The 21,192-nt window shown below is 39.5% G+C and overlaps 3 protein-coding genes and 1 long non-coding RNA gene across 4 annotated transcripts; 3 read left to right on the plus strand and 1 right to left on the minus strand.

Annotated features, from left to right (window-relative positions):
* The first annotated feature begins 232 nt into the window (after window positions 1-232).
* LOC143004946 (uncharacterized) lies at window positions 233-3,772 on the plus strand. The gene is made up of 11 exons (XM_076156135.1): window positions 233-297; window positions 392-427; window positions 591-893; window positions 993-1,313; window positions 1,394-1,483; window positions 1,637-1,661; window positions 1,855-1,931; window positions 2,322-2,349; window positions 2,640-2,689; window positions 2,824-2,883; window positions 3,290-3,772. The coding sequence occupies exons 1-11, from the start codon at window positions 273-275 to the stop codon at window positions 3,373-3,375; spliced, it is 1,101 nt and encodes a 366-aa protein (XP_076012250.1). The 5' UTR covers window positions 233-272; the 3' UTR covers window positions 3,376-3,772.
* A 3,951-nt stretch (window positions 3,773-7,723) lies between these two features.
* Window positions 7,724-8,410, plus strand: LOC143005061 (uncharacterized). The gene is made up of 3 exons (XR_012964003.1): window positions 7,724-7,844; window positions 7,939-7,974; window positions 8,138-8,410. It is a non-coding gene; the product is annotated as an uncharacterized LOC143005061 (long non-coding RNA).
* A 98-nt stretch (window positions 8,411-8,508) lies between these two features.
* Window positions 8,509-11,529, plus strand: LOC143004879 (uncharacterized). The gene is made up of 8 exons (XM_076156047.1): window positions 8,509-8,863; window positions 8,944-9,033; window positions 9,187-9,211; window positions 9,405-9,481; window positions 9,872-9,899; window positions 10,190-10,239; window positions 10,374-10,503; window positions 10,820-11,529. Exons 1-7 carry the CDS (start codon window positions 8,509-8,511, stop codon window positions 10,475-10,477), a joined length of 729 nt encoding a protein of 242 aa, XP_076012162.1. The 3' UTR covers window positions 10,478-10,503; window positions 10,820-11,529.
* Window positions 11,530-13,353: 1,824 nt separating this feature from the next.
* On the minus strand, window positions 13,354-17,815 carry chrna5 (cholinergic receptor, nicotinic, alpha 5). The gene is made up of 7 exons (XM_076156137.1): window positions 17,704-17,815; window positions 16,028-16,179; window positions 15,893-15,937; window positions 15,045-15,154; window positions 14,771-14,948; window positions 13,918-14,613; window positions 13,354-13,532 (listed from the first exon to the last, which is right to left on the minus strand). The coding sequence occupies exons 1-7, from the start codon at window positions 17,783-17,785 to the stop codon at window positions 13,374-13,376; spliced, it is 1,422 nt and encodes a 473-aa protein (XP_076012252.1). The 5' UTR covers window positions 17,786-17,815; the 3' UTR covers window positions 13,354-13,373.
* Between the last annotated feature and the right edge of the window lie 3,377 nt (window positions 17,816-21,192).

The following is a 21,192-nucleotide window of genomic DNA, read 5'->3' on the forward strand; positions in this document are numbered from 1 at the left end:
CCTCTGATTGGATTGGATCCTAACTAAGATTTTCTCAGCTTCTTGAGTTAAAGCATGTATGAGTCATTACTGAACAGTAAAAAAAATAAGCCTTCACGTATGGTAAAGTACAACAAGTGCTTAATGCAAGAATAATGAACAGGAAGCTCATTTATAGTTCCCCCATTTACTCTTACTCTTCTCTTGCATAGTTAGTTCCCACAATGTGGCTGAGACCCTGAGAGGCCCTGTTGCAGTTGAGTCTGTCTGTTGGTGTCACATTACTTGCAGTCATGTACATTATCACCATTCTGCTGTGTGAGTACGACTCTTTCAGTTACCTACTGTTATACATTTGAATTGAATTAATCACTAAACAGGCAGGATTAAATCCACTTATTTTTGCTTTCAGGCACGTTGGCAAAAGCTGTGATGAGCCAAACCAGAGGTGAGTTAGATTGTGTTTCTGTTCAGTAAAACGCTATACAGCTGTTCAAGCCATGAAAAAATTAATAAGAGAGTTTAACATCACGTGAATGTTGTATAACCGGTGAATTGCATAATTTTTTTTAATATGCGTCTCCCTTTGTTCCTTTTCATGAATATTGCAGATATTTTCCCCGCAAAGGTCCTGGTCCCACAGAAAATAGTAACCAAGAACACTAACCTCCCTGTGACCTGCAGCACATTTGGGTTCAAGAAACAACCTGGGTTGGTTCATGTGTATTTGTGGAAGGACGGCTTCGGAATCCAAAGTTTGATCCAGAAAGACCAAGTCACTGACACAACCTTCATTTTAGCTGACGTTACTATACAAAATAGTGGAAATTACAGCTGTGTTTACTCCAAAAATGATTACTCACTATCCGAGGTGACCAAGAGAGGAGACAATGTCATCCCAATCCTGGTTGTAGGTAAGGATCCATGAAGCTTTCCTCATGTGTTTGCAGTACTTCTCTCCTGGATATTTCAGCATAACTGCATTTATTAACGACAGCGTCCTCTCTGTCCAGACAATTTCCTCCCTGCAGATATTTCAGTATCTGGGCCACCTGCTGTCAGCGAGGGAGACGATATTACATTCAGATGTACCGTTTCTCCTCCCCTGCAAACAGCCTGTGGAAGTCAACCCATTCTCTCTTACCTGAGAAAAAATGAGACCATTCTGCAAGTGCAGCCGTTTAATGTCGAACAGAGGGAAGCGACATTCACGATCCAAGGCGCCGTCCTGAGGGACTCGGGTCAATACAGTTGCGTCGTCCTGCCATCAAAATGCATTGATGGCCAGGAGGAGAAACTCTATGGGAATAATGCAGTTTTCATTGAGGTCAAAGGTGAGGATATCAGAATGTTTAATTTCCACTCATATTTGTCTTTCAATTGATAGAAAATACTTTGTTATGTTGTATTCCAGAGAATGTGCTCAGAGGACTTGCATATTATGCAATGGTATCTGTGATGGTGGTTCTTCTTCTGTGTTTCCTACTGTGGATCAACAAAAGAGGTCAGATTACATCAAATCCTTTGATTACAGTTCATAGATGTCATTTTGTAGGAATCAGTCTACAGCCTTTTTTCTTTCTTCTGAAATTTGTCTTTTTTACTCAAGAAGGAAAGTAATTTATGATGCTAAAGAAATTGCGCTCCTTCCCAACAGGTCTCGGATCTTTTCACAAACTACGGTGAGTTTGAAACTGCTTTGGTGGTCGAGATCAATACATAACACATAATCGATATAAAGTTTCTTTGTTTTCTTTTCTTTTCTTGCATAACTACATTTTGCAGGGGAAGACTGGTTTCCCCTGACCTTTGTGTCCAACTAAATTAAGTTAATGAAAGGGATAGCATGTCGCTTAAATTGCATTTTGTTTGCAGTGGACTGTGTCAGATGGAAAATTTGACCGTAGCAGCGGCTCCCTCTGCTCCGGAGGAAGAACTGGAAACACCAACTAGTATGTGGAAAATGGAATTATTGTTAATTCATCCTGTAAAATTAAATGGTCCAAAAATGACTTAGAGAGAAAAACAGTGTAGTTGAGCTCTCTTTGCCTGGCACACACATCTGGCATCTGTGTCTTAATCAAAGTCAATAACCTCACATAAATGATTATATATTAAAACTTTTTACTGGAATATCAGAATGAGCTAATACATTTTGTTACATTGTTTTTTTAAAAGCTAAATGTCCCTAAAAGTGTTTAACACTTGTCACTACTCTTAGATAAACCCCATTTAAATAATGTTATTCCTTATACTAAGCTTGACATTTAAGAATATATGCAATATCATAGTTTGTCAGTAATTTATACGTCTTTTTCCTAACGGTCTTTTTTAATTATCAGGCTCATTTTCCAGCGAAGAGGAAGAGGGGTAAGGAATATAAAATAACTATATTATCACTGTAGTACTTAATAAGTGAGACATATATCACATAGTAGAGGTCCAAGATAAGTAATCACAACAACAACTGCCAAACAATTTTCTGGAATTTATCTGGAACATAAAAATTATTTTTATGAGTAGCTCCATATACTCCAGAGCTTGAATGCTTTGTGCTCTTGTTGGACCTACTCGTGTTGACATCTGCATTTACTGCATGAGGTTAAACATATTCAACGAACAGTTACTCACTGATAACATTGAAATGATTTATTTTTCAGGTATGCAAATTCAGAATTCATTGATACTGTAGCTCATAACAGTCAAAGAGGTAAGTGATGACTTTTACTCTTACTTTAACTGTTGTGTTCTACTTCCACTCTGCATTTAGCTGTTTTTGTTATGACATGACATTTTCTCAGAATTGACATGATGTTGTTTTAAGAAGACCTTCATTCTTGACAGATGAGCAAGAGGACCCCTACCACACTATTGATGACACCTTGGACAATGGACAAGCACAGGGTACTGAAAACCTTCCAGACCAACCTTGGAATTCTTCTCGTAAAAGCTAGAGCTGTTGTGAAGTCAGAAATGTGAAGCATTTTAGAGGTTAGAGTTTTGCTTGCTTACATTCAAGGCTGACCACACAAACAAACTCAAATATAAGCTCAATTTCAGTTAGTTACAAGCCTAGAAGATGACATGGCTTTCCATTCAACACGTTTCTGTGTGAGTGGGTGGAAAGCACAGGAAACCCACATCTTTCTGTTTTGCAGCAGGCCAAACCTAAAGACCATTTTATAGCATTCTGTCTGTCTCTCAAGATGTGTGGTGTCAACCGCTAACTGGAAAGGAGCTGAGAAAACACATACTCACATACCTAAAAATGGACACAGCTTGTAACTTTGTGTTTGTGTTTTGTCCACAGTCAATACAGCTGCAATGCCCAGTGCACTGTGTTTGTATGCCGTGTCAGGACGCAGGATTCCTCCTCCTCTACTTCCAGAACTATGAATAACATATGCAATCGAAAATACAAGACATGTTTCCAAATGCAAGACATGTTTCCCACTTTTTACTCTTTTCAGTTTAAAACATATTATGTTACCATTGCTCACTAATTCTCATTGTTACACTTGGCCAAGGATTTCCTAGTATCTTCATATAAATAATTTCCTCAGTTTTACAAGTCAGTACCTGGCTCATGATACTCATCACATATTTTCTGGTATGTTTGCTTTATTATGAGTGTAGATTGTATTTGAATAAAACATACAGAAACACATTTTTAACTCTCTCAGCAAAGGTCATCTTGTCAGTGCTGTGAGAACCTGTTACAGGGATATATGATAGCGGAGAAGGAGTGATAGCTAGATGAGCCTCTTCAGGTATGAGCCAGCTGACATTATATATCAAAGGAAGGTTCAGATATTTGGCTAAAATGGTTCCACTGCCCTAGCAGCGATCTGCTACTATGGCATCAAACTTGCTGTCCTTTATGTTTTGCATGAACTCTTCATCATCTAACATTGCTTTTATTAAGTCAGCAAAAATGTGTTAGCTTTAATATAATCGTGAAACATTCCAAAGGCCATGTGAAAAAATCTCATCGAATGGAGAGACCCTCTTTCATATTCAAAGGTCCACAGATCTGCTCCCTGTAATAAGTGAGTAAATCTCACACCTCGTCCTCGTCGCAAACAGCTTCACCTGAGGGTGGATTAATAATATATCGCGGGTTGGTCAAATAAGGTACAACAGTAGATTTTGGATTCCCTGCATAAATGTCATTCTGTCTTAGAGTCTTAAACTTGTCATTGGAATTTAAGATAGAGGATAGATGTCATTTTGTAGGAATCAGTCTACAGTTTGTTTTATTTAAGTTGCATAAAGAAGTTCCATCGATTGATAACCATTGTTAAAATATCTAAAAAAAATAAAACAGGGATTAATAAAGATTATTTACAAAAACCTTATTCTAAATCCTTTGGTAAAAGCTTAAGTTTGAGCAACTCAGCCTGTTTGTTTGTTGTTTGTTTTTTATGACAATAGTTAAGTTATACAATAATAAACTACATTACATTACGATCATTTGGCAGACGCTTTTATCCAAAGCAACTTACATTACATTACCACCCTTCGCAGAGGGGGGAGCAATTGAGGGTTCGGTGCCTGGCTCAGGGGCACCTCGGCAGGGGCTCGAACTGGCAACCCTCCGGTTCCCAAGCGGAAGCACTACCGCTTGGGCCACTGCCTCCCAAACTAAAGGGGCAGCCGGCTCTATCATTCCACACATTGACATTTGGTGGCAGCAATGTACGATTAAAGGTTGTAATATATAGGAAGGGAAGATTGGCTCACTTTGGGTTGAAATCCAACAAAAACATGTAGGTTTTACCCAAAAAACAGGTAAACAATTGCATGATTTCGCTTTTTAGGCATTAAGAGTATAGACTTTTTCTTCTGATTTGCTGAGAATAAAAACAAGGTTGTATTTCTGTACCTTTTACCGCTTTACCCTTGGCTGTATTGGCTCATTGTAACACATTTGCCTTTAAGGGAACTCTCCTTATCAGCGTCTTAACTGAAAATGTGCTTTCTGCTTTGATCCTCTCACAGGTTCAGGATGACTGGAAGTATGTTGCCATGGTAATCGACAGGATCTTTCTTTGTCCTGGTGTGCATCCTGGGAACAGCCGGCCTTTTCCTCCAGCCTCTACTACTAGGAGACGACGTTTGAGTCAGATTGGCAAAAAGGACGTTCAACTGTCTTCATCATGTCAAATCTCACCATGGCTCAGACACAGAAACTTAAAGTCTTGATCCAAAGAGGAAATGCAAACCAACCGCATCAGGCAAAAGTGACACAAGCAGCTTTAGTGTCTGTTTGTATTTGCTGGTATGGTTTACTAAGGACTCCCCTGTGCTGAAAAGACCAGTAAGCGGTGACAAAGACCATGCTGATAATCCAGTTACTTTGTCCAAAAGCACATTGTCAAAGCACGATTTAAATAATTACAACAAAATGAAAACATGGACATTAGTCAGTAAACTTTGTGTTAACAAATACATTTTACACAGATAAATATTGTTTGGGGGTAAAAATGCACTCATGGCCCTCGATGCTCCGTAAACAAGTGAATTCATTTCTTATGACGGTGTGTACATACTGTATGTCTAAAGTGAGGCTGGTAATGGCAGTGAGGCAGGGAAATGTATAACCCTGGACAGGTGAACAGCATAAAGAAAGCAAGAATGTTAACTGCATCCACACACTGACACCATGTGGTCACAGTGTGCTACTACAATGGAATCAAAGCTTTCTTATAGGACTAAGGGGATTTTCCTTGTTTATGTCGGAACAGTTCGGCAATGAAAATGAAGTAAAAATGAATTGCTTCAGAAAGCTCAAATGCATAAAGACACCGCTGTGTCATCTATCTACAATAGTGACTAAAACATGGAAGCCAGAATTTAGTTTGACTGCCTGAACTGAGGAGTTTTAGATGTTCTCCAAGGATTTCATTTGTGAAGATCAATGCACCTGTAAATACTGAATAAATACTAAATTATAGCTCTTTTTCATTTCAGTCAATATTCAATAAATCTTCCAATTAGATGAAGATTGACCTCCAATGTCTGACCAGTGTAGCACCGCAGTCTATCTGGTTAAATGGTCATTTTGTTTTTGATACAAATATTTCTGGTATCTTGTAACTTCATTAAGGACAATAAGGGTCAGTTTATGTTTGGCCTCATGTCCTAAATCATTTGACTGGATCACAACCAATATAAGTGAGTAAATGCCGAAGGATTGCAGTGGCTGTCTCTCTTTTCTTCATCTTATGAGTCTTTCTAGACAAAAAACATACTGCTGCTTCTACTGTAGCATATCTGCATTGCACTTAGATTGTTTTGTTCCCCATGTATAGTCAAATATGTTTGTTGCAGAGTTGTACATGGAGGGTGAAACAACAGGAAAACAACAACCCAAATACTTAGTAATTAAAGCATGCAATTTGGGAACTGGCACCGGGACAATCACACAGGTGGGAACCACACAGGAAGTGAAATGTCTGAAACAAGAGCAAAGGTTAGTACACAAAATAAAACAGGAAATGATGAACAAATAACATGATACAAATAAAAACATGGGGCAGGGCAGGATATGACAGAAGGATATGACAATATGTGAAGACCAAATATCTCCTGGATGCTGCAGCTTCCACTCCATAATGTCAGTGACCTTCAATATGTGGCATGAAAATGACTTGAAATCATGAAATTATGCCAAAAATTCTCATAATTCTCATCGGTGGATTAGATGTGTTAAAAAGAACAACTCCAGAATTATGACACAGACACAGTAATGCACTAATTGTTGAAGTAAAATCACTGTTGTGTACCCAAGTCCTCAAACTTGTAGTATGATGGTATGAACAGATACATCTCAGTCAATGTATCCTTTAATCATGTTTTCTCTACCAAACTTACTTTCCTGTCTATAAACTCATTTTATACCAGTTCACCTGTTCAAAACAAGCTCCTACCTCGGACAAAAACGCTTGCTAACTGCAACTTCAAGCAGCAGACCAGACGACAGCAAACAGCCCATGACAGTTTGTTGTGAAATTCCACCTATAGACCACAAAGTCTGTGGTTTATAATCTGTATTATTCCAGCTGCTGATAGGAATAAAATGTACAGTGGTGATCAGCCCTGAAAGGTCCTCTGCATGATGGGTGTTGATTCTTATCGTACTACTAAAAGTCTGAGCAGATGGCTGACCATGTGGTTACAAGGGAATCTATCTGGTATTAATTGAATGCTGGCAGGGAGGCACAGACCGATACTGTTTTAACTCGCTGTCACATCTAATCTAATACATTTAATAAAAGCTCACTCGGAACTCTTTCGGCTGAGCTGCAGGAGCTCTCCAAACAGATCTGTGTGTGTTCAGAGATCACTTAAGTGTCTCCAGGTATCTGTGGTGATGTTTTGTCTGTATCCTTTGCTTCTTTGTGAGGCCTTGCAAAAACACACACACACACACACACACACACACAGACACGCCTGAACAGAAAGAAAGAAGAAATTACTTTAATGATAATAAAACTCAATTGCTTTCCACCTAAACAAATGTCATCTATTGGTGGTCTATCACATAATTAATGCCTCTGATTGGATTGGATCCTAACTAAGATTTTCTCAGCTTCTTGAGTTAAAGCATGTATGAGTCATTACTGAACAGTAAAAAAAAAGCCTTCAGGTATGGTAAGGTACAACAAGTGCTTAATGCAAGAATAATGAACAGGAAGCTCATTTATAGTTCCCCCATTTACTCTTTCACTCTTCTCTTGCATAGTTAGTTCCCACAATGTGGCTGAGACCCTGAGAGGCCCTGTTACAGTGAGATAAACAGTTGAGTCTGTCTGTTGGTGTCACATTACTTGCAGTCATGTACATTATCACCATTCTGCTGTGTGAGTACGACTCTTTCAGTTACCTACTGTTATACATTTGAATTGAATTAATCACTAAACAGGCAGGATTAAATCCACTTATTTTTGCTTTCAGGCACGTTGGCAAAAGCTGTGATGAGCCAAACCAGAGGTGAGTTAGATTGTGTTTCTGTTCAGTAAAACGCTATACAGCTGTTCAAGCCGTGAAAAAATTAATAAGAGAGTTTAACATCACGTGAATGTTGTATAACCGGTGAATTGCATAATTTTTTTTAATATGCGTCTCCCTTTGTTCCTTTTCATGAATATTGCAGATATTTTCCCCGCAAAGGTCCTGGTCCCACAGAAAATAGTAACCAAGAACACTAACCTCCCTGTGACCTGCAGCACATTTGGGTTCAAGAAACAACCTGGGGTGGTTCATGTGTATTTGTGGAAGGACGGCTTCGGAATCCAAAGTTTGATCCAGAAAGACCAAGTCACTGACACAACCTTCATTTTAACTGACGTTACTATACAAAATAGTGGAAATTACAGCTGTGTTTACTCCAAAGAGGATTACTCACCATCCAAGGTGACCAAGAGAGGAGACAATGTCATCCTGATCCTGGTTGTAGGTAAGGATCCATGAAGCTTTCCTCAAGTGTTTGCAGTACTTCTCTCCGGCATAACTGCATTTATTCCTATGTGGGATTTACGACAGCGTCCTCTCTGTCCAGACAATTTCCTCCCTGCAGATATTTCAGTATCTGGGCCACCTGCTGTCAGCGAGGGAGACGATATTACATTCAGATGTACCGTTTCTCCTCCCCTGCAAACAGCCTGTGGAAGTCAACCCATTCTCTCTTACCTGAGAAAAAATGAGACCATTCTGCAAGTGCAGCCGTTTAATGTCGAACAGAGGGAAGCGACCTTCACGATCCAAGGCGCCGTCCGGAGGGACTCGGGTCAATACAGTTGCGTCGTCCTGCCATCAAAATGCATTGATGGCCAGGAGGAGAAACTCCATGGGAATAATACAGTTTTCATTGAGGTCAAAGGTGAGGATATCAGAATGTTTAATTTCCACTCATATTTGTCTTTCAATTGATAGAAAATACTTTGTTATGTTGTATTCCAGAGATTGTGCTCAGAGGACTTGCATATTATGCAATGGTATCTTTGGTGGTGATTCTTCTTCTGTGTTTCATAATGTGGATCAACAAAAGAGGTCAGATTACATCAAATCCTTTGATTACAGTTCATAGATGTCATTTTGTAGGAATCAGTCTACAGCCTTTTTTCTTTCTTCTGAAATTTGTCTTTTTTACTCAAAAAGGAAAGTAATTTATGATGCTAAAGAAATTGCGCTCCTTCCCAACAGGTCTCGGATCTTTTCACAAACTACGGTGAGTTTGAAACTGCTTTGGTGGTCGAGATCAATACATAACACATAATCGATATAAAGTTTCTTTGTTTTCTTTTCTTTTCTTGCATAACTACATTTTGCAGGGGAAGACTGGTTTCCCCTGACCTTTGTGTCCAACTAAATTAAGTTAATGAAAGGGATAGCATGTCGCTTAAATTGCATTTTGTTTGCAGTGGACTGTGTCAGATGGAAAATTTGACCGTAGCAGCGGCTCCCTCTGCTCCGGAGGAAGAACTGGAAACACCAACTAGTATGTGGAAAATGGAATTATTGTTAATTCATCCTGTAAAATTAAATGGTCCAAAAATGACTTAGAGAGAAAAACAGTGTAGTTGAGCTCTCTTTGCCTGGCACACACATCTGGCATCTGTGTCTTAATCAAAGTCAATAACCTCACATAAATGATTATATATTAAAACTTTTTACTGGAATATCAGAATGAGCTAATACATTTTGTTACATTGTTTTTTTAAAAGCTAAATGTCCCTAAAAGTGTTTAACACTTGTCACTACTCTAAGATAAACCCCATTTAAATAATGTTATTCCTTATACTAAGCTTGACATTTAAGAATATATGCAATATCATAGTTTGTCAGTAATTTATACGTCTTTTTCCTAACGGTCTTTTTTAATTATCAGGCTCATTTTCCAGCGAAGAGGAAGAGGGGTAAGGAATATAAAATAACTATATTATCACTGTAGTACTTAATAAGTGAGACATATATCACATAGTAGAGGTCCAAGATAAGTAATCACAACAACAACTGCCAAACAATTTTCTGGAATTTATCTGGAACATAAAAATGATTTTTATGAGTAGCTCCATATACTCCAGAGCTTGAATGCTTTGTGCTCTTGTTGGACCTACTCGTGTTGACATCTGCATTTACTGCATGAGGTTAAACATATTCAACTAAAAGTTACTCACTGATAACATTGAAATGATTTATTTTTCAGGTATGCAGATTCAGAATTCATTGATACTGTAGCTCATAACAGTCAAAGAGGTAAGTGATGACTTTTACTCTTACTTTTACTGTTGTGTTCTACTTCCACTCTGCATTTAGCTGTTTTTGTTATGACATGACATTTTCTCAGAATTTACATGATGTTGTTTTAAGAAGACCTTAATTCTTGACAGAAGAGCAAGAGGACCCCTACCACACTATTGATGACACCTTGGACAATGGACAGGGTACTGAAAACCTTCCAGACCAACTTTGGAATTCTTCTCGTGAAAGCTAGAGCCACACATGTGAAGCATTTTAGAGGTTAGAGTTTTGCTTGCTTACATTCAAGGCTGACCACACAAACAAACTCAAATATAAGCTCAATTTCAGTTAGTTACAAGCCTAGAAGATGACATGGCTTTCCATTCAACACGTTTCTGTGTGAGTGGGTGGAAAGCACAGGAAACCCACATCTTTCTGTTTTGCAGCAGGCCAAACCTAAACAATTTTATAGCATTCTGTCTGTCTCTCAAGATGTGTGGTGTCAACCGCTAACTGGAAAGGAGCTGAGAAAACACATACTCACATACCTAAAAATGGACACAGCTTGTAACTTTCCAATGTGTTTTGTCCACAGTCAATACAGCTGCAATGCCCAGTGCACTGTGTTTGTATGCCGTGTCAGGACGCAGGATTCCTCCTCCTCTACTTCCAGAACTATGAATAACATATGCAATCGAAAATACAAGACATGTTTCCAAATGCAAGACATGTTTCCCACTTTTTACTCTTTTCAGTTTAAAACGTATTATGTTACCATTGCTCACTAATTCTCATTGTTACACTTGGCCAAGGATTTCCTAATATCTTCATATAAATGATTTCCTCAGTTTTACAAATTATTTCCCCCAATTTTCTTAATTTGTGCATGTTTGTTTTTTTCTGCTAAGATATGAAGGTTTTCCAATATTTTTTTGTCAAAATATTTTTGTCAATTCCTTCAAAAGTAATACACCAATCTAATCGGAATCTGCCATATTTATCCCACAACAGACTATCAATAGATGTAAATAGTTTTATAATACTGCATCTGTAAATAGGTCTGTTAATACTAGACTGCACCTCTGCATGTTCATCCAGTATGAGGGCTCATGCAGGACTTCCTCTAAGGTCATTCTGTGGTATCCAGTCCACTAGTAAAGTGTTGTTGCCCTCAGTTGCTGGTCTGGCACCTTTGTACTTCCAGATGATTTTCTGAGGTAATCTGGTAAAAACTGTAGCAATCTCATCAGCTAAGTCCCCAGAGACATGATGATGACTCCAGGTTCCCCAGAACTCTGGACAAACTCCTCCAGGTGTTGAGGAAGAGGTTTTGCAGGTTTACACTGAAACCCTCCCATGTAGATCACATTAGGCATTGTGGGGCGGGGGAACTCAAACACAAAGTCGACTCTCATGAGCCACAGATCTGCTGCTTGCATTAACTGGTAAAAGTCAGTACCTGGCTCAAGATACTCATCACATATTTTCTGGTATGTTTGCTTTATTATGAGTGTAGATTGTATTTGAATAAAACATACAGAAACACATTTTTTAACTCTCTCAGCAAAGGTCATCTTGTCAGTGCTGTGAGAACCTGTTACAGGGATATATGATAGCGGAGAAGGAGTGATAGCTAGATGAGCCTCTTCAGGTATGAGCCAGCTGACATTATATATCAAAGGAAGGTTCAGAAATTTGGCTAAAATGGTTCCACTGCCCTAGCAGGGATCTGCTAGTATGGCATCAAACTTGCTGTCCTTTATGTTTTGCATGAACTCTTCATCATCTTACATTGCTTTTATTAAGTCAGCAAAAATGTGTTAGCTTTAATATAATCGTGAAACATTCCAAAGGCCATGTGAAAAAATCTCATCGAGGGGAGAGACCCTCTTTCATATTCAAAGGTCCACAGATCTGCTCCCTGTAATAAGTGAGTAAATCTCACACCTCGTCCTCGTCGCAAACAGCTTCACCTGAGGGTGGATTAATAATATATCGCGGGTTTGTCAAATAAGGTACAACAGTAGATTTTGGATTCCCTGCATAAATGTCATTCTGTCTTAGAGTCTTAAACTTGTCATTGGAATTTAAGATAGAGGCGACGGGAAACAGCAAAATGTCCCTGGCCGCTGGTTATCCATCCCACATTATAGACTGAAGGGATTTTAAGATAGTGAGTGTGCTGATATGTTGTGAAAAATCATAACATATCAGCACAGATAATTTGCAGAAAGCATAAATATAAACACTTAACATAAATAGAGATAAAGTAAGCCACATGCTTACTTTTTTTAATTTCAGATACATTTTTCACCTCATGATCACAAAACTATGTTGTCTCTTTGTGCACATAAATTGAGTTGCAAATTACTGTCCCAATTCTAAAGGGTCTCCAATTTTGTTTTACTTGGAGATCTCTTCTAATAAAGATACTCTTTGAGATCAACATAGTTTAGGGGTCTTCACAGTTCACCGACCTTTGTGTCGGCCTGTTCTTGATCCTGGCTCTGCTTGTCTATCTTTATCTGCTTTAATAAACATTCTGAAATCTGACCTGCCTCCCATACTTTGATCTTTCCTCTTTCTTGCTAAGTATGTTAAATGCAGTCTATATTTGCTGTAGCATGCTTGTGCTGGTGGTGCCTTTGGTACATTTGTTCAGCTGTAATATGATGGCATGACCACCAAGAGGCAGCAGAGACTGCAGCTACTGGACTGGATTAATCTGTGCATAAACTGTATCCAAGAGAGAGAGAGAGAGAGAGAGAGAGAGAGAGAGTGGGGGAGACAGAGGGAGAGAGACAGAATGTAGGACATAGGTATGGAAAAGTATTAAGTTAGGAAATCATTTAATGTGGAATTGTGTTCAGTGATACAGAAGCATATCTGTTCGTATTTAATAGACTACTAAAGTCTTTTGACAAGTTCAAACTGGGAAATACAGTAAAGAAAATCTTTGTGTTCAGCAATTCAGGTCCAAAATTCTGTGTCTTGAGCTCTGACACAGCAGTGCTGAAGAGCTTGATGGTTGATAATGAGTGCAGTGTCATATCTGAGTGGTAATGCCATTAAAATACAACAAGCACAAAATAAATGGGCCATTTATGTGCTTTTCCTCTGTGTGTGCAGAACTGAACCGTCCATGGTCTTTAGAAGCTGCTTCCAGCATGGATGGGGACGATGATGCTGGCCCATTTGTAAATCACGGGGATAAAAAGGAGTGCAGTTCCCAGGATCGACACCAGGAGGAAGGCCCAGAGAAACATTCGGTCCAGAACCTGGGCTACAAACTTCCAGTCCTGTACCACCTGTGCCAAGGGACAAAGTCAGTATCCATGCCTCAGTGTTTGTAATAATGTGTAAATATAGACGTATACTACTGCTAAGTTATATACAGATACAGTACATCTTGATGTAGGTGGAATAAGACAGCAGATCTACAGTGTGTGAATGGGCAAACATTTCCCAGTTTATGATTTATCTTTCAATATGTTTCAACATGATCCTTGTTGTAACTTTAGCTCAGACTTGACAACATTTTATTATTTGTCCCTCTACAGCTAAAAATCTAATTGTAGCAATTCAATAATCAAGTGGTTGAATTTAATGATGTCGTCATGAGGCTTTTGTTTTTAGCAAAATGAAGAAGCCAAGAACTTATTTCCACAAAAACAGATTTTCCAGTGCACGTACCTCTCTGACCTCATTCTCTTTGACCACATGCATGGTTATGTAACGGATGGACTCCAGAGCTGACTGTAGGTTATGTCGAGAGTGGAGGAGCGGGGTCTTCTCTGGTCCTGAAGCCTTCGTTGTACCCAGCAGTGGTACTTCCTCTGCGTTAGCCACTCCATTTGTGGCGTAACGGTCCGCATGGCTGCGCATGCACAGAAGCTTAGGCAAGCTATGCAGGAAAATCCTCCTCACCCAGGGTGCCATGCCATGATGGGTTGAAGAGGATCGATGGTGGATGTTGATTGCGAACACAGTGATGATTATGGAGAGTGTGACAAAGATCATGGTGAAGACCAGGTACTCCCCAATAAGGGGGATCGCCTTTGAGGAGGAAGGTATGATCTCCTCAATGACCAGGAGGAAAACGGTGAGGGACACAAGCACCGAGGTACAGAGCGAGATCTTCTCACCGCCGTTGGATGGCAGATAGAAGACGAGGATAGTGAGAAAGGACAGGCCAATGCACGGGATGATGAGGAAGAGGGTGTAGAAAAGCGGTAGCCTGCGGATGATGAAGAAGTAGGTGATGGTTGGATAGTAAGAGCTGCCATCTGTCCTCAGACCACAGCTCCCTGTGGCCTTCACTATATCCCATTCACCGTTATCAAAATAGTCCTGCTTGTCCACATGGAAGTCCTCTAGAATGATGTCCACCTGTTACATACAGTCGGTTATTACACATTAGTTTAACACAATTTAAAGGGCCAATATTTGTTAAATATTATCATTCAAATAAAAATGTCCCTTTCTTAACTTTCCCTTTTGTTTTAAACATCTTAAATCAGTCAGGGATTTCAGTCTACAAACTAACCTGTGAGCCATCATACGTCCAAGAGCCAAACTTCATTGAACAGTTCTGCAGGTCAAAGGGGAAGAAGGTGACATCAATGGTACAGGCTGACTTGTAATTGGCCGGTGGCGTCCACAATATGGTTCCATCGTATTTAACCACAGCCTTGGTGACAGTGCCCTCAAAACGCCCATCTGAACTGTTGAACAAAACGACATTTCTTTTTGCCTGTTTTCATTTCTGCATGGTCATAATTGTCCATCCACACATCCATTCCATTCATCACGACACATACTTATCATACAGCACAATGTCAGGAATCCAGATGGTGTTAGAGGGGACTCGGATTGTTGTGATGCCTAGATATTCATCCGGGTTCCATCTGAGTTTCATGTCAATCCACTCCTACAAATAAGAAAAACGGGGGGAAAAAACATTTGTAGTGCAGATAAAAAATACCCAAGCTGCTTTTTGTTTCCTGATGTGTGTTTTGTTTCTGTGCATCAAAGTCGTTTCTCTTCTTGGGTCTCCTCTTACATTTGTGTTAGTTCAAATTAAATTATTCAGACGGTCTAAACCTTAATAGAGGATGATGTATTAGCACACACACAGCAGTGTGTGTCGCTGAAAGGAAGTCTAACCTTAACCTCACACCTTAGTAACGCATGTACCATCTATGAAATTATTTCCACTTTTCCAATAACCGCTATGATAAATAACAATTGCCACTTTGACTGCCGCCCTTCCATTTTCCCTTTTTGGCAGGATGTAATTCATCACTGTGAAAAGGAGAAGTTGACCTCGGTGACAAAGCCTGTTATCTGGGCATAATTCATACGCTGTGCGGCACACAGGACATCCAGGCTCATGAATAAAGCTGACAGGAGCAGGGACGGTTTGGTGGCGACTCCAGGATGCAGACGCGTGGGCACAGGGCCGGGCGGTGGGCCCAAAGGACGTGTATGGATGAGAGCTGTCAGTGAAATGCCACCAGACCAGATTAATAAGAGGTGTGGAGTGGCTGTGTGGCTGCCATCTCTAAATGCCAGGGATCACTTTAGAGCATTGCTACAGCTGTAAAGCCAAACAGCCCCACTTTATACATGTTGTTTACGCAAACTTTCAGGGAGCATGTTTCCTTACCTGTTTCATCCACACATTTGTTGTCATAAGCTGTTTTTTCTCATCCTAGAACAGACAGACAGATGAGAGATAAACGGAAGGTAACATCAAAGTAATCATTGGGCAATCTACTACCATCTACTGCCTTCTACTTACTACATCCACGAGCTGGGAGATGGCCAGGCCAAATTTCACACGGATCGTCTGGTTTAAGTATTCCACTGGACGAACCCATTTCTGATAGTTTCCAAAGAGGTATTTGAACAGCTTGTCCTCTGCTACTGCATAGGAGGAGAGTTTGGGGACCACTGCAAGGTGTGAAAACACAAGGGAATTCTATTTAATTCTCCAGAAACACTAGACTCTAAAGACGGAGAAGTCAAAGATGCCAGGTGTCTAATTACCTCTTAGCTTCTGCTGTAACTCATCCCATTGTCAAAAACACATCTGAGATTAAATGTAACTGCTGTGTGTGGGTTGTATTCGGTGCACATTTTCGTGGGACATCCTTTTAATTGGTTGCTTGTCCGTCAGCTACAGTTAATGCATTTCCAAAACTGCTGTCTCCCAGTTCTATTTTTCGTCCTGATACATGTTTCTAGGTGTGCGGTCACCTCTTGTGTAAAAGTAAATGCAGTTGGAAAATTCCAGGCTTTACAGAAAAGACATTAGGCACACTGGTCCATAAAAGAGGTGTGTATGCACTTCAGCCAAATGAACTCTGTTGTTGAATCTGTTTAAATCGCGTGAACTCTGAAAACAATTGCGAGTGTTGATACATCAAAAAGGCTTACGTAAGTGCTGCAGGTCAACACACAGGCGAAAAGACGGCAGCACTGGAGAGATTGTTCCCCCGACAGAGAAACAGTCTTTTCAATAACATGTTTCAATACCAGAGTTTTGTTGCATCATGAGGGCCAAACAAATAGAAATACAGTATAAAGGCAACAATATCCAGCCATCTAGCATTTATCAAAACATCTAACGCCTCTGTGACTACATGTAATATGGTATTAACTGACGTGTCAGGCTGTGTAGACTATCCGTATGGAAGCCTTATAGCAAGGCCACAGCCTGATGCACAGGATTTATGCAGAAGCTGCACTCCACTGCAAATAACACACATTTTCTTACAGCCAGCTCTTGACATCTTTCACCAAGGTCATTATAGGCTTGTTTTATGGATGAAGAATGTGGTTGGAAAGCAACCTGAAGAATGGCCACGATTGCACGGTGTCAACCTCGCAGGCTGTGGATCGATAGGGAAAAGGCTGCAACAAACTCGATCAATGGCTGTGTGATGTAAACATTAATCATTTCTTGTGTGTATCTGCCACCATCATCAGCATCTCACTAGGCTGGTGGTTCGCTGATTTTGCTGAAGGTGTTGTTTGGTACAAACATCAGGGAGAATGGATTGAATTCAGAATGTTCTGTGTAAATTTATGTTGATTACTTTATTCTTTTGAGTACATTTAGTTATGATTTAAGTTGCCTGAAATTATAAATGTGTGTCTTGGTTAATATATGAATAATTTACTCAATATTATGATTTCCATGCATCAGAAAATGGCAATCACTGGACCTGCAAAGCTATTATTTGTGATACAAGGATTTAAGCAGTCAAACTGGCACTAACAGGTTCTAGTTTGCAATGTTGATTGTCATTTGGCAAGTTCTCCCATCCAACTCTGCCAAATACCACTTCATCTCTTTCATCTCTTTCTCTGTGACCAGTCTATCCACGACGCTATCTGTCACACTGATAGAACCTTACATCCCACTACAGCAATTTAATGAGGCATCGCACACAGTCTGTAGGTTAAACTCACGCATGGAGTGGCACAGGTGGCAACAGCACAGCAGCAGCAGCAGCAGCGTGAGTGAGGTGGTTGCCCCTCCTGATCCCAGCATGTTATCAGAGGTGGCACCAGAACCACACAGCCGGTCCCTTAAGCATCACAGAGCTTTGAATTTAAATAAAAGTGGCAAATATCAGTACTGTTACATCTCAACTTGCATAGTTGAAGCTACCCTGGGTTAAGGGTTCAATTCCCCCCATATCTAAAGCTGCATGTAATTACAGTCCCATGAGTCAGTCTGGATTAAAGATTCCTACACATGGTATATGTTATTATTTCAGTGAATAGGCTACCTAAAGCAGGAAAGACTTCCAAGGTATCAGTCATTTCAATGACCGTAATCACACAATATAGAACATGCAAGATAACAGCAAGATAACACTCTTAATCCACTTTTTTAACCTGACCAGAATAGGTAGTATTTCGATTTTTACATTAGATTATGAGCATGTAAATACTGTACATGTACCTGTTCTGAGTCTGTGCCATAAACACACAATCTGGAGCCGTGATGGTGGTGCTGGGTGTCTTGACGACAGCAACGAAGCGGCTTTAGTGCTCCTCCATTCCATGCAGGTTGCTTCCCCGTGCCTCAAACAGATGCTGCTCCAATCCCCGCTGCCTCCAATTGTGCAAGGGCACAACACATTCTTCTCCTCTCCTCCTCCTCTTCCCTCAGAAAACCCATCCCATTACACCCACCCCCACCCCCTTCTCCGTCGCTTTCTCCCAGAGGAGTGCGGTCACTAATCACAGGCAGGGATTATCGTCCTCTCCTAGCAGCACTTCTCCACAGCAATAAGAAATGACACAGCCAGAGAGTCACAGCACAGAAATTGTGACGTACATTGTAATAACGTTCCTGTGCTACGTTTGTACCTTGTGTTTATTTCTGTGTATGCACGCTTTTCTGGGTGAAAGCATATGGGACTGATTTAGCATTGGATGAAAAAAATAAGTAATGTAATATTTGCTTTTCCTGAAATTTAAAAAAAATAATATTTTAAGACTGATAATGACTTATCTCTAAATATTTTTGTATATATATATTTTTTTTAAAGCAATATTCATGTGCACTTCAAAAGGCAATTATATGTTGTTTATTTTGATAATTATGGTTAGCAATAGCTTTTTTTGTACCTTTGTATAATCCCATTGAAAGTTCCCATTGCACACCCAGTCATTAGTGGAGAGGGAATCTCTCTTGGAATTGCCTCTCTTGAGGTTCCCATTTTCTTTTTATATCAAGGTTTTCTCTGGAGTTCTTCCTTGTCTTCATAGAAAGCTTTGGGCGGGGGCGGGAATTTTCCTTATGTTGTTGGTCTTTGAAGCCCTTTGAGACATTGTGTGTGATATTGGGCTATACAAATAAAATTGACTTGCCTTGACATAATCCCCTGCATAGCTATAGGCACACAATTGTTTCAATGCACCATTAGTTAAAGCCATGATGGATTCTGCAGGTTACCAGTATCATGTACAAGCCTTGTTCTTTTCTACTGGATGATTAAATGAGCTTTTGATGATTTGCTGTTGTATCAGTATATTAAAGGGGGAGATGTTACTAAAAAGGACATCTAAATGTTTCTGTTTTTATTTTTCAAATCACATTAATATTAAGTAAATCCATCCTTCATGCCATTATCTTGCCCGAATGCAGCTTCAGAGTGATCTTATTTCTCTTATCAGACGAGAAGCCATCAGAGAACATATTGATCCCCCTCCAGTACACATTTACTAAAACACTTCAAATAGAGACTAGATTTAGGCATAAACACGACTATAGAAATAAATAATAATAAAATAATATAATAGACAATGCTCCATTTACATTTTACATGCACACTGAAAGAATTGCAATCAAACAGATCCTTCTGTGTTTTTTTGTGTTTTTTTTGTGTTTCTCTTAATTTACTTCCTTTTGTTTCCCACCAGTTTTTAAATTCCTCTTTCCTGTTTGCTCATTACTCCTTCAGTAAGTATATACATTTTCCCAGCAGTTTCACTCACTTTTGCCAGTTTGCCTGGTTCCTTAAGTCAAGCTCTCTCTTTGTTCATGATTTCTCATATTTTAATGGACTATTTACTGTTTTTTTTCTCTTTGCCTGCTCCCTGACGGTTTTGGCTGCCTCGCTGACTGATTACCTGTGTACGACCACTGCCTGCTTCATTTAACTTTGGACTGCAAATTTTTACCTTGACGTCTGATCCTGCTTTTGGGTTTCTCCCCAGTCACTGGCTTTTATGCATTCATGGGCAAAGCCAAACCATAAAACTTAAGTAAAAATTTCGGAAACAAAATCTCATATAGCAAATTTTCTCAGAATACAATTCCCAATATCAAATGATCTGTGATACACTCATTGAAGACAGGTGATGCAGTTGGACTGTGAGGGCTGGAACAAAACAGATCTCCCACATACCTTAGTGTGATTTTTATTTTCACAAAATGCATTTAATTCATTCATTAATTCATTGAAATTGTATCCCATTAAAGTAGCTGTGTCTATCTCCATGTAATATTACAATGAATGACACTTGATTGGCCAATGAGCGCTGGGATAAGCCCTAACACCCTTGGAGATTGAAAGTTGCCATTGAAATCAAATGAATGAATTGAATTAAATATTCAAATGGGATTCTTAGAGCTGCAGATTCTAAAATCACATGCTTCATATTATACAGTTATATAGTTTCAGCTTGATGTGTTTGGAATGTTCTGAAAACTGCATTTTCTTTGTAAATTGATTGGACACTGATTTATTTTCAGATGAAGCTGGGTTCTTTCTGCAGTTCCTTGCTGCTGCTCCTCATCATCACCAAAGCTTGTCAAGGTGAAAACATCCTTGTTTTTCCAGCTGAAGGCTGTTGTGCACTCTAGTAAAAGCTGGTACATAAAGGAAAACAATCATTACAACACAATGACTGTTCCAATGGAAAAAAGCTTGACTGAAGATTACGTAAAAGAAATAAGAAACCACTTCACTGAGAATGAAAGAGGGTCTCTTACATTGAAAAAACTTCTTCAAGTGGCCTTGAGAATGTTTACCATATTTGTTGAAATTCACACCATTTTTGCTGAGTTAACAAAAGCAATTTTAGATGATGAAGAGTTGATGCAAACCATGAAGGACAGCAAATTTGATGTCATGATAGGAGATGCCTGCTTCGGCAGTGGAACCATTTTAGCAAAATATCTGAAGAGATTTTTTCACATGGCCTTTGGAATGTTTCACAATTTTATTGAAGCTACTACAGTTTTTGCTGAGTTAACAAAAGCAATTTTAGATGACAAAGAGTTGATGCAAACCTTGAAGGACAGCAAGTTTGATGTCATGATAGGAGATGCCTGCTTCGGCAGTGGAACCATTTTAGCAAAATATCTGAACCTTCCTTTGATATATAATGTCCGCTGGCTCCTGCTTGAAGAGGCTCACCTAGCTATCGCTCCTTCTCCGC

The sequence above is a fragment of the Genypterus blacodes genome, unplaced genomic scaffold (assembly GCF_046128005.1).
Source record: "Genypterus blacodes isolate CSIRO-AG114 ecotype Tasmania unplaced genomic scaffold, CSIRO-AGI_Gbla_v1 ptg000067l_1, whole genome shotgun sequence".
NCBI lineage: Eukaryota > Metazoa > Chordata > Actinopteri > Ophidiiformes > Ophidiidae > Genypterus > Genypterus blacodes.